Here is a 13396-nt window from a genome sequence, read left to right as displayed (position 1 = left end):
TCCCTGTTACACACCTTTTCTTCATGAGAAATCTTTTACACACTCGACCTTTCAAAAGTGTGTCTAAGACACACCTATTCAGTGTCTGACCATTTTTTTCTCAACAAGTGTAGCCACGCACCAATAATAATTTAACACGTATTATTGACTTTTTAAATAAAAAATATATTTCAATTTACAATTATATCCATCTTCTTCATCTTCCCCAAGCTATACCACCATGGCTGTCCCCTCCCAAGTGAGTACTTCTGCACCAGCATCAACCATGATTTTTTTTTTTTTTTTAGTTTCAATTTTTAAAATATTAGGATGATATTGAATTTCTATCATCATTACCAATTAAATATTTCCCTAAAATTATTTGTATCATCCTTGACTTAACTGATATTGAGTACCAGACTATTTATACCAACAACAATAAGACCAGAAAAGAATTAATGAAAAATTTCCAACCCATCCATGACTGAAATGGAAGAAACTCCACGAATCCAGTACCCGCAAATCCTCACGACACATACGAAGAGCTCCATGAATTTTTCTTTCAGATTTGGCCACTCACCAAGCGCACCCGTGACACAGTCATTCAATAATTCACTATGTTGAATGTTAAATTTTAATTTTCTTATCCTCCTTTAATTCTTGGCAATAATATTTGTTGGTATGGTGGTAGAAGAAGGTGATGGTGCAATAATTGAAAGAAGATGAAAAAGACTTGGTAGAATTTTTTCTAAAAACGAAAGAAAATAATTTAGAAAAAATGAGAAAATGAAAAGGCTGGAAAAGTGGCGTCAAAATGAGACTTTAGACATAAAATTTTAATTGTCCACTCGCCACTTATATGTGTATAACACGCGAGTGACACATAATAAAATTGGTGCGTCTTAAACAGACTTTTGAAAGGTTGAGTGTGTAAAAGGTTTCCCGTGAAGAAAAGATGTGTAACAGGGATTTGAGTGTAAGTTCGATGGTTAAATTATGTATTTCGCCTAAATAAAACTCCAATCTAAATTTATATATGTAAGTGTTAAAATATAAAATATATACATGTTTAATTAAAAATAACTTCAATACAGATAAAAAATAAAAAATATTACATAAGAAAGCACTCAAAGCCCATCTTCATCTGAATCTGAAAGAAGAGGAGTTGGTAAATGTGACGTGGGAGATTGACGTCTTCCAGTTCCTTTGCTCTGCACACCAAATAAGTATCTGAAACTTGAGATTTCATTCTCCCTCCACATCAACAGTCTCCTCACTCTCATTTTTCGCTTTCATCTGTTGCGCTGAGTTCATACATTAACTTAGAACGAAAATGTAAGTGCCAACCTGCAAAAATAAAATTCTGACTTAGAATTACGTTTCCTATGTTTTGGTGAATGTGATTTTTGTGTATAATTTTGGGGTTTTCTTTATTTGGTATGTTCAGGGAGGGTGAACTGAAGCCCATGGATGCAGAGCAACTGAGAGAATATGGTCACAAAATGGTGGATTTCATTGCTGATTATTACAAGAATATCGACAACTTTCCTGTTCTCAGTCAAGTTCAGGTTTTTCTATAACTACTCTTCAATTTATTTCCCCTTATTATTTCCCATGCACAATCCTTTTACTCGCCAAGACGTCTGAATCTGAATACATTGTGGTGAATTTACTAGAAATTAACAAACCTATTTTGAATGATATTAGTAAAGCTCACTCTTTTTAGAATACATACATGTCTTACTATCCTAGTTGGTCAACATAGGAGAAATCATCGTTCATCCTAAGAATTCTGTTTAGTTGTTACTAGTCAGTTATTGATTGTTTCCACGCCTTATCTTTGCACAGCCCGGTTATCTACGTAAGCTACTTCCTGAAACCGCACCTGCTCATTCTGAGACATTGCAAGAAGTTCTTGAAGGTGAAATATCTAATAATTTTGTGTATAATTGAAATTATTGAATCATTTGACCTCTCGTGTCGTCTTAAAAAGAAAGGATAGCAGGCTTGTAATTTGGATCTCGTGCCATTTGATCCAGATGTTCAGACAAAAATATTACCGGGGGTGACTCATTGGCAGAGCCCAGATTACTTTGCATATTTTCCTTCTAATAGTAGTGTAGCTGGATTTTTGGGGGAGATGCTCAGTGCCGGGATTAACATGGTTGGTTTTAGTTGGATAACTTCCCCAGCAGCAACCGAGCTCGAAATGATCGTTTTGGATTGGCTTGCTAAAGCACTTAAGTTGCCTGATGAATTCCTTTCAACAGGTAATGACCCTTGTCTTCCACTCACTCGAAAAAGTCAAATTGTAGATATGCGTGCAAAACATTTGTAAATATGAATCTTTTATTTGGCACTTATTGGAACAAGATGAAAATTTGATATCACAGGCAACTTCTCTTTGAGCACACTTTATCTTGAGTTTTGGTTAAAAGTTGTGTACTAGAAAATTGAGATAGGCGAAAAGCTAGGAGGGAATAGAACCTTACTTTTATAAACTGGTTGGAAGATGGATGATCAACTTATATATGTCCACCGTTTCCAAAAGACATCTTTGCTACGGTCAACCAGCGGAGTTGATTGGCCATACAAAATGGTTTCCTTTTGTTGAAATTGACTTTCAGGTCAAGGAGGTGGAGTCATACAGGGCACTGCAAGTGAAGCTGTTCTAGTTGTGCTTTTAGCTGCCCGGGACAAGGTTCTGAGAAGGGTCGGAAAAGATGCAATTGGAAAACTGGTGGTCTATTGTTCTGATCAAACTCATTCTGCTTTACAGAAAGCTTGCCAGGTATATGTCAAAATTGTTTGACGTTGTGCATGATTGCTAATTTACTTGACAAAAGAGGTAACAAGGAAAGGTTGAGGATGAAAAGAATTCACGTTCGGTTCACCAATATTTATCTGCATCAAACATGCGAAAAAGGATGTTTTTCTGCAAATAAAAGTTTTTTTCTCTAACCCACTGGCTTCGTCTTTGAGATTAGTTACTTTTCGTTTCTTTATTGTGGCAGATAGGAGGAATTCATCCTGAGAACTTTCGGATGCTGAAAGCAGTCTCATGCAGGGATTATGCTCTTTCTCCTGACGCACTTTCAGAAGCTGTATCACATGACCTGGCCACTGGTTTAATACCCTTCTTCTTTTGTGCTACTGTAAGGAGAATAGAAAAAAGAAGATACCATGTATATCTTCCAAACCATGTCTTCAAATGTATTAGGAAAAGAACTTTTTTCTTCGGTTTACTTTTTGGGTCTCTTTCATTTCGTGTAAGATGCTGCATAGCCCTTAGGTCTCATTGACAAGATAAGACTGCAAAATCCTGTTCAAGAAAAGAGAAAGTAAAGCATTAAATCCAGCTCAAAACTTTGATGACGTCAAATAGTTATCACTTTACTTTGTTAGGATATAGGTATCTTGAACTTAACTTCGAGTTTGAGACTTTTTAAGGTTGTCCTAACCTTTTAGTATACATATTCGTTTACATTTTAAAAAAATTGTAGTTTCTGTATTCATTCCTTTCAGTGAATTACGAAGCTATTTATATTGGCTTGTCAAGTAAGCATATGGTGATTTCTGTATTGATAACATCAATAAGGACCCTTTCTCTCATTTACAAAAAGTAAAACTTATCTCGGTGATTTTCCATGCACAAGTGTTCGTTTACTTTTGTTTATGTGACAGTAAGTTGGTTGAGATATAAGTACTTTGAGATGTGAGACATCACGAGTGTGAGCTTGGTTATAGTGTTGGATGCAAATTGTTGGTAATCAGTCCTTAGGAATTTATTCAGATGTGTGGAAAGCATAAAACAGTAAATTTAGTACATAAAATTAATGTGTAGTAAAAATTGAAGGATGCCACATTTTGAAATTTTCTAACATCTCTTTTGCTTGTTTTGACATGTAATTTCCTTGCTGTGGATTCTAAAATGCTAAAGCAGTCTTTTGCTGTTCATTCACAGATTGGTACAACATCTTCCACTGCTGTGGATCCTTTGCTTGCGCTGGGAAAGATTACCAAGGTAAAGCATAGTAAAAGGGGTTGGACATCATGAGGGGAGAATCTGTTACGGGGGATAATTTATTTAGCTTATAGGCGAAGAAAGGAAGTATGGCCATTTCTCAAATTAGGGCTGGCCATTGGTTATTTCAGTCTGCTTCGTTTTATTCGATCTCAGTTTTCAGTTTTTAGATGGGCAAACCAAGAAGTTCAATCTTTTTCACTTGGATCGTTTTGACTGTTGGGTTTTTCAGTGTTGGGACTTGGAATTTTCACCTTGGTTTTAAATCTTTTCTCTGCTGCTTCCTCATTATACCTTGTGGACCGACAGAATCGATATATAATCTCTAAGATATTCCTTATTATCTACATTTAGTCATTAATTGCACCATTCATCATATTTTATGTATAAATTTGAATTTACATACTTCAAGTGTATATTTTTAATTCTGTTTGTCATAACTTTAGTTCTCTGCTTTGGGTCGAATCAGAAAACGAAGTTTTCAGGCCGGTCGTTTTTTCCTGTTGCATATAACTCACCACTAGCTCAGATATTAACTTCTCTAATTATAAAGGTCCAAAGGTGTACTTGGATGCTCTAGAGTGAAGCTAAAATGCTGCTTTTTAGTTGTAACCATGAAACAACAATGTTAAGTGTCCAACAACTTTAGGTACACTAAACTTTCCCTCTATTGTGATTGATAGACTTCTTTACATAAATCCACAGAGAAACAAAAAAAATGGCAGCCGGTGCACTAAGCTCTCGCTATGCGCAGGGTCCGGGGAAGGGCCGGATCACAAGGGTCTATTGTATGCAATACTGTATTTGTTGCTCACTACCAGCTCAAGTATTCCAGACCCCACTGGTGGGATTCCACTGGGTTGTTGTTGTTGTTGTTGTACTAGCTCAAGTATTCAGAACTTCACTTCAAGATGCCACACTAAATTAAAACCATAACACATAAACAGATAGGGTTTAGCCTCACTGGTGTCAAGCACAAACCATATGCGTTATGCCCAAAGCTACATAAACACATAACTTGTATATGTTGTGGAGTAGATTATGGAAGCATCTCATACTTCTCTGTGTCCGCTCCTGTAAGCCATTTAATGATCCTTTTGATTCTTGAACTCAGTTTCTTAAGTATTAATGATTTTGTATCAGATGTTGTAATTATCAGCAGTGGTGAAACCATGTTGTTTTGCATCATTGCTAGTGTCCATACAGTTAGTGTCTAGTCCATTGGGTAGTGTGTACGCAGACCTTACCCCTACCTTGTGAGGATAGAGAGGCTGTTTTCAATAGACCCTCGGCTCAGGAAAGTATATGCACCACATTAATGAAAATATAGAGAAGAAGGGAACTTCACAATCACTTAATAGCTCTGAATAGGTCGATATGATTAAGATCTATAACAGAGACTTAATTTCTTTAAGATGCTATCATCCATATTCATTATTAAGTGCTGTCACCACCTACAATTATCAACTACCACCATGCTACCCACCACCACCATACTCAACCACCACCACCACCATCCTCAATCATAGCTGCCGCCATCATCAACTACCACCACCCACCATCCCCTCCACTCCCACCAACATCTTTCTCAACCACAACAAAAACTCATCCACCTCAACTACCACAACTAACCACCCCATCACCATCAACAAACATAGCCGGCACTGCTTGTCATTATACACCACCATCACCCGCTACCACCTTCCTCAATCACAACCACCGGCACCACCTGCCATTATTAACTGTCACCACCATCCTCAATCATAATCCCCACCACTACCAATGACCACTATTTACTACCCTGAACCACCACCACCAACCAAAACTACCATCAACCACCGCCTCTAGTCGGTATTCACAAGCACTACCGTTAGCCATTACCACCAGCAACTATTATTTTAAAAAACTATATATTTTATTGATAGAATATTGGATTAATTAGTATTTCATTTGAATTTTATGTTTATTAATTTTCAAATAAAGGTAAATTTTATACCTTTAGATGTTAAAAATCAAACAATATTAGTTATTTAGTATTCAGATCTTAATACACATCTTAATCAGATTCAAATATTTTAATCTTAATACACATCTGATTAAAATATTTGGATCTGATTAAGATGTGTATTAAGATCTGAATACTAAATAACTAATACTATTTGATTATTAACATAAGGTATAAAATTTATCTTTATTTGAAAATTAATAAACATAAAATTATTCAGATGTGTATTCAGACTCAAGACGTGTTAATCTTAAAAAAAAACAAATGAGGCCTAAGTCACATGCCTATTTGACAGAGTAATAGCATGTGGTTTCATGTGGATGCTGCCTACGCTGGAAGTGCATGTATCTGTCCAGAATTCCGGCACTATATTGATGGTGTAGAAGAAGCTGATTCTTTCAACATGAATGCACATAAGTGGTTCCTGACAAACTTTGACTGTTCAGCTCTCTGGGTCAAGGTACAGTGCTATCTTCTGGTGTATTCCATAAACTAAATAGAAGTGCATGCAATTCCACTATTACGGGAGTACGTCGGTGACCTTCGGACATCTCCAAATACTCCTGACTGAATAGCAATGCATGTCATCTTAACCGATACTGGAAACAGCTTTATAGTTGGCCAGATTTTGTTTGAGTTGCTGCTTTGGTAATTCATCTTTTTAATAGTTCATATACTGGACACATACTTTTCTGGACACCGGAGATAACATGACTTTGTATATTTTGGGAAACTGGGCTTAATGGTATTTGCATCTGAACAGGACCGGAGTGCACTTATCCAGTCACTGTCAACAAATCCTGAATATCTCAAAAACAAAGTAAGTATCCTTAAGTTCAATACTCATATTTTCAGTTTTTGTCAGTAGAATAAATAACTATAATATCAGGAACAATAATATTATTCCACCTGATAAAATAAGGCTTATTTCTTGTTTATCAAAGTATGAACATGGAAATTGAATTTGTGAAATGTAATCACGCGTCAGGTTATTTTTACTTCCCCAACCAATAATGATCAGTGCTTGTGTTGCTTGATAGGAGTTTGGTGACAGCTCCCTTTCACCCTTGTGAAGACGGCTTCAAACTTTTATCTCCTTTTCTATGAATTGTTCTTTGCTACGCATATCATTGTCTTTGACTGAATGGATTTCTCTGCAGATCTGTAACTTAAATTTGTTTTGTAAACTTGTTATCTTGTGCTTTTGAGGCATCAGCTCTATCAGTTCTTTGGATCTGATAGCCAAACTGCTAATTAAAATGCTTTTTTATTGCATGAAACAAACTGTTTTTGGAGTTCAATATGTAACCTTTTTCCTTTGAAGTTATTTCGAAAGTAAATGTTACTTTTCAACAGGTTGAATTTTCTTTTTGGTACAACATTGTCGAATAGTTTAATCATGCATGATAACCAGTTTTCTTGTGAAAATTTTGCCTCACCTATAGTGATAAACTTAATAATCCAGGCTTCTCAAGGGAACTTGGTTGTGGATTACAAAGACTGGCAAATTCCTCTTGGGCGCAGGTTCAGGTATGCCATCAAAGTTGTATAAAGTTTGCTAGAAAATACTGATTTTGCTAGTTGCCGAGGTTATCGCACTATGACATGTGCCCTGTTGGTGCCTGTTGAATTGTATGCCACTCCTCCTAAAATTGTAAGTTGTTAGAGAGGAGACACATTTATTTATTTATGTTAGCTCTGCAACGAAGTCCTCACAGCTGTTACAAGTGGAAACATGCCTTAAAAGCGAAACAAGAAATAATGTGAAACACAGTGAAAGCATGTCTTAAACCTAAATGACTAATAATATGAAACACTGGACACTGAAAAAGTAGCATCATCTCTGATTATGCGAGCTGATAAGCGCTACTTCTCCAGGGGGTGAAAGAATTATATGTACAACCTGTTTATGCAGATACTATGATGGCTCTTGAAAGTTAGCCTGACAAAGAGGGTTTTTGAAGTACCTTGGACTTTAAAAAATAAAGTGATACCAGCTTAATGGTTCATAAGATATAGTGCTTGAATTCTTACAATTTTTCTGTAATTCAACATCATTTCAATTTGCTTTGGTAGGATACTCAAAGAACGTTCTTTTAGGAAGTTCATATGAACTTATTGCAGCATTCGGCTTCAATTTTCTCATATATCTGATTTGGTTTATTAACCAGATCATTGAAGCTGTGGATGGTATTGAGACTCTATGGGCTGGAAAAGCTTCAAGCTTACATAAGAAATCATATAGAATTAGCAAGGCGTTTTGAGGAACTCGTTGCTCAAGACCAGAGGTTTGAGGTAAAATTTTCATATCAATGCAAAGTAACCAATAAGGAATGTTGACTAACTGAAGTAGGGTATTTACAGGGACAGACATATCTACCTTTCAGAAAGGGGATTCCCTTTGATTGGTAAATTTCACTGTTTATACATGTCAATTACATGTTGAAAAATTAAAATTATGTATGTATTTATGCTATTGAACGTCGTTGCTACAAGAAATATCTTTACAATTGTGAGAAATAATACACAGGGAAAAATATTATTGATGTATTAACAACGATACAATGAGCCCTATATATAATACATCTACTCCTACTACATATAGGACTAGAACTAATTACATGTATACATATTCTAACACTCACCCTCAAGTCGGTGCATACAAATCCTATGTACCGAACTTGTTACATATGTAACTAATACGAGGACCAGTGAGAGACTTGGTAAAAATATCTGCAAGCTGATCATTCGACTTCACAAACTTTGTAGCAATATCTCCTGAGGAGTAAGGTTAGGTGCAGGATGTGAATCAGCTGGTCCTGATGCTGGGCGCCGCCGCCGCCGATAAGTCAAGATTAGTGTTCCTGTGGCTGGGGATCTGGGAGGAGCAACACTAGACTCCTCAATGGTTGGTATGAGTAAGACTTCTGTGGCTGAGGGTGATGGGGGAGCTATAGTAAACTCCTCAAAGGTCGGTATAGGTAAGACCTCAGATATATTAAGGTGATCAGAAGAGGTAAATGTTTAGACTCAAAAAATATGACATCAAATGATATAAGGTACCTACGAAAATCAGGTGATTAACAACAATATCCAAACACGAGAATAACCAAGGAAGACACACTTGAGAGCACGATGAGCTAACTTATCTTTCCCCGAGGCTAAGTTATGAACATAACATGTGCTCCCAAAAATACGAGGGGAAGAGAGTATAAGGAACGGGGACACAATACTGAATGCGAAATCTGATTCCGGATGGGAAATGAAGGCATCTGATTAATCAAATAACAAGCTGTGAGAACTGCATCGTCCCAAAAAGGCAATGGAACATGAGACTCAATGAGAAGTGTGTGAGCAGTCCCAATGAGATGCCTATTTTTTCTTTCTGCAACCCCATTATGCTGAGGGGTATAAGGACAAGATGTCTGATGAATAATCCTTGAGAAGTCATAAACTGCTGAAATTGAGAGGATACAATATTCTAAGGCATTATCACTGTGAAAAGTGCAAATAGAAACACCAAATTGATTGTTTATTTCAGCACAAAAAATCTGGAATATAGGAAACAACTCAGACGATCTTTAATTAAGAAAAGCCAAGTACATCTTGAATAATCATTAATGAAACTACAAAATAACGAAATCCCAAGGTTGAACTGATTCTACTAGGACCCTATGTATCATAGTGAACTAAAGAGAAAATAGACTCTGCATGACTCTCAACACTACGCGGAACGGTGGCTCGAGTATGTTTCCCAAGCTGACACGACTCACAATCTAAAGTAGACAAACTAGACAAACTAGGCACCATCTTCTGAAGCTCGGAGAAACTCGGATGTCCTAAACGTGTGTGAATTAGGTTTGAAGGATCTATAACTGGACATGTTGTGGAAGGTGAGTGAGTTAAGGTAGTAAAGGCCTTGTGATTCATGTCCTGTGCCAATCGTCTGTCCCCTACTCGGTCCTGCATAATAAAAGAATCATCAATAAAATATATACTATAATGGGGGCACAAGTCAAATGACTAACAGATGCTTGATTAAAAGGACAACCCAGGGACATAAAGAACGGAATCTAGAGTGATAGAAGATATGGGGTTTGCTTGTCCAACTCCTATTGCTCTAGTTAGGAACCCATTGGCCAAACTAACAGTATGAAGAGACTGTGAATATACAATATTCGACAAAAGTGATTTATTACTAGAGATATGATCAGAAGCGCTCGAGTCCATGGCCCACGGTCCAAGAGTACCAGACCGGGAAACACAAGCAAAAAATTACCAGCATCAGAAGTATCAGTCTGAGTAACCGAGGCTACTTGTGGAGATGTCTGCTTACTTGCTCGATATGGAAGGAACTCATTATATTCCCCTTCGGATAAAGAAAATCCCTGGTTACCTGTAGTCTCGGTCTGAGCAGTATAAGCATTTTTGTGTAGTTGACCATTTAAAGAATAACACACTTCACGAGTGTGTCCAAGTTTATTACAATGAGAACACTTGGGTCGAGATCTTCCAAAACGACCTCCTCCTCTATTCTCCATAGTTTGAAATGCCCAATTTTCCATTGTCTGGGATGCGAGAACAGAGGAGCAAGTGTATGTGATTAGATTACTGAGTGTTGCAGCAAAACGAAGTAATCGAGATAATAATTCATCAACTGTAGGGACAGTCGGAGTAGCCAAAATCTGGTACTGAATCAAGGCCACTAAGAAACATCTTCTGTCGTTGCTCTTGTTGCTTTTCAATGCTTGGCATCAACTTCTCAAATTCTTCCAGGACTGCCTGTACTTGTTCCAAGTAAGTAGACATATCAAATTCTTGTTTATTCAAGCTTGTCATTCACGATATCACATCATAGAAATGAGATAGTCATTTTAGTGTATGTATTGCGAGCCTTTTCCCAAACAAAATAACATGTTTGGAATGGACGAAACAAGGGCATCAGTTTGGGATCAATAGATTGCCACAAGATACTACCTAATTGAGCATCCATCTTTTCCTTAAGTGCTTTGGCCTTTTTATCTCCCTCACTAGCCTTTTTGGTTAAGTGATCTTGAACACCTTGACCCTTGCACCACAATTCAACCGAGGAAGCCCAAGCTAATTAGTTTTAACTTCCCATTAAGGGCTCTGAAGTAATCATGAATTTTTGAAACCCGTGTTTTTTTGGAACCAAATATATCAAATCCCAAAGACATCGTTGGATTGAAGAGGTCTAGAAACAAATAACAAAAATAATCAACTGTATCTCGCCGAAACAGGGAAGGAAACACTGTTTATGCCGGGTGCCGCAAAAAATTAAAAGTGATCGGAATAAAAAGAAAATATTATGAGTAGGCTCGAAATTACTTGGCGATCAAACTGTCCAAAAGAAATTTTTTCAAAATCTGGTCGGAACAGGCCTCACGCTCTGGCACGTAGGGCAGAGCGCTGTTGGAAACAGATCTCCGACAGCCGCGTGGGGGCGCGTCGAGAGGTCTTTGCCGGAGAATCTTCCTGGGGTATGGTCGCCTCTGTCTTGGGAACCTTGTGGTGGTGTTGGATTTTGCACAATACCAAGGGAAAAGGTGGGAACGCGCCCTAAAATGGTCGTCGGAATTGAAGCACGGCGGCTGTTTTGGCTGGGGTTTTCTTTCCCAGGTGTTTTTTCACTGTCGCTTTGCTACCATGTAAGAAATAATGCACGGAATTTTTTTTTTGATATATTAACAATGATACAATGAGCCCTATATATAATACATCTACTCCTACTACGTATAGAATTAGGACTAATTACAGATATACATATTCTAACAACAATAACGGTTACGGGGTTTCAAACTTTGTATAAGATCTCATGTTCATGCGTCGTTAGCTTTGAATCCCCTTCACTAAAATCTTGGGGTCCGGGATAAGTTATGGGGCTGCTATCCTATCAAATTTATCCCGTATATGCAGAATGTTGGATGACAGAAACTTTGGTTGGTCTTACATGTAGTATTTACCATTTACCAACATTAAGAAGGCTGTTTTTTCCCTACTTCCATCATGGTGATCCTTGAATTGTAACGATGATCATTAGAGTGAGAACTTATGGTTTTAACTAAATGAAAACATGATTGTGCAATGGAGACTTGTTTTTTGACTAAACCATATATTGTTGTACAGCATTATGCCTCTTTGTTGATTCATTTTTGATAGCATTTTCTTTTTTGGGAGATGATAGACACTTATTATTGTTGTTAGATAAGCGTCCTAACATCTCTTCTATATAAGAAATCTGTCCCCTGAGAAATTCATTGGCTGCAGATTGTCACCCCTCGGAAGTTCTCTTTGGTTTGCTTTCGCTTACGACCACCCCAGAGTAATGAAGATTATGCCAACAAACTGAACCATGACCTGCTAGATGCTGTTAACTCAACTGGGAAATTGTTTATTTCTCACACGGTATGTTTGAATTTTGCCAAGTATTTCCTGAGAACCTTGTTTTCGATTCAGAATTGGAGATTAAAATGATCTTCAGTAATTTAATAATATACATCTTACTTAATGTCAACAAATTGTGCAGGTTCTTTCAAATAGATACATACTACGCTTTGCAGTAGGGGCCCCACTGACAGAAGAGAGACACATTCTTGCAGCTTGGAAAGTTTTTCAAGATGAGGCTGCTACATTGTTAAGCAAATGTTAATAGTAAACCAATTATTTCACGTCATTATTAATTGATCACATTATTGAAATGTAACTTCTTTTGTCTTGTTCTCATTGACACTTCTATTACAGTATTTTACTTGAATGACTTTTCTGTTCCACTTTTAACAAAGCTTAGAATACTGCTGGGGTTTAACTTGCTATCTTTGATCACGCGATGCCACTCGAACTAAGAAGATCTTTAGTTCTGATGGTTGGCTGAAAGAATCATTTTTGCTTTCAATAATATATTAGTGACCCATTTATATCAGTTAGAGTAATATTTGTCATAACTGATATGATACTTTTCGAATAGCCTAAATAATTGAATTCTTATCACGAATCTTAATTAACTTCTTAGGGCTAATGAAATGATTATATGCATGATAAGAAAGGGGAGCGATACCTCGTCTATTAAATTAGACAGAATAATACTGCAAAGACTTGAGGATGCAAGAAGATCGAACTGTATGAGATTAGGATCATCATGAAGAGCAGAAAATCAAGGCACATTAGGTGCACACTGTATTGCAATGTAAAAGTGTAGACATCTGACAATAAATCTAACTCCGCACGACCAGCACTCTTAGGCTTTATCTAAAGTTGTATTTGATTTCCTTTCTGTTGTAACTTACATCAGTGAACTGCCAAAATTTAAACTACTTTTTATCCTAAATTCAATTTCCCGAGTTGCTGCGGCACGATAATCAAGGAGATGT

At 37.0% G+C, this 13396-nt stretch overlaps 1 protein-coding gene across 2 annotated transcripts; it reads left to right on the top strand.

Moving 5' to 3' along the window:
- Nucleotides 1-1114: 1114 nt before the first annotated feature.
- LOC109207292 (tyrosine decarboxylase 1) lies at nucleotides 1115-12786 on the top strand. 2 transcript variants are annotated; one of them, XM_019370181.1, is made up of 13 exons: nucleotides 1115-1314; nucleotides 1427-1547; nucleotides 1828-1900; nucleotides 2019-2249; nucleotides 2607-2770; nucleotides 2994-3164; nucleotides 3944-4003; nucleotides 6304-6468; nucleotides 6772-6828; nucleotides 7474-7538; nucleotides 8180-8303; nucleotides 12297-12434; nucleotides 12556-12786. In XM_019370181.1, coding segments are annotated over exons 1-13 (1494 nt in total). In that variant the 5' UTR covers nucleotides 1115-1312; the 3' UTR covers nucleotides 12679-12786. The 2 variants fall into 2 exon arrangements, with proteins under 2 accessions (XP_019225726.1, XP_019225727.1); XM_019370182.1 differs by having other exon boundaries at nucleotides 1116-1314; nucleotides 2994-3134.
- The last annotated feature ends 610 nt before the right edge of the window (nucleotides 12787-13396 follow it).

The sequence above is a fragment of the Nicotiana attenuata genome, unplaced genomic scaffold (assembly GCF_001879085.1).
Source record: "Nicotiana attenuata strain UT unplaced genomic scaffold, NIATTr2, whole genome shotgun sequence".
NCBI lineage: Eukaryota > Viridiplantae > Streptophyta > Magnoliopsida > Solanales > Solanaceae > Nicotiana > Nicotiana attenuata.
The sequence above is the reverse complement of the archived record's forward strand: the minus strand, read 5'-3'. Positions and strand labels throughout refer to the sequence as shown.

Coding starts and splice junctions, on each gene's coding strand:
- LOC109207292 (XM_019370181.1), top strand. Junction 8,304..12,296: donor CTCAAGACCAGAGGTTTGAG/GTAAAATTTTCA, acceptor CATTGGCTGCAG/ATTGTCACCCCTCGGAAGTT. Junction 12,435..12,555: donor AATTGTTTATTTCTCACACG/GTATGTTTGAAT, acceptor CAAATTGTGCAG/GTTCTTTCAAATAGATACAT.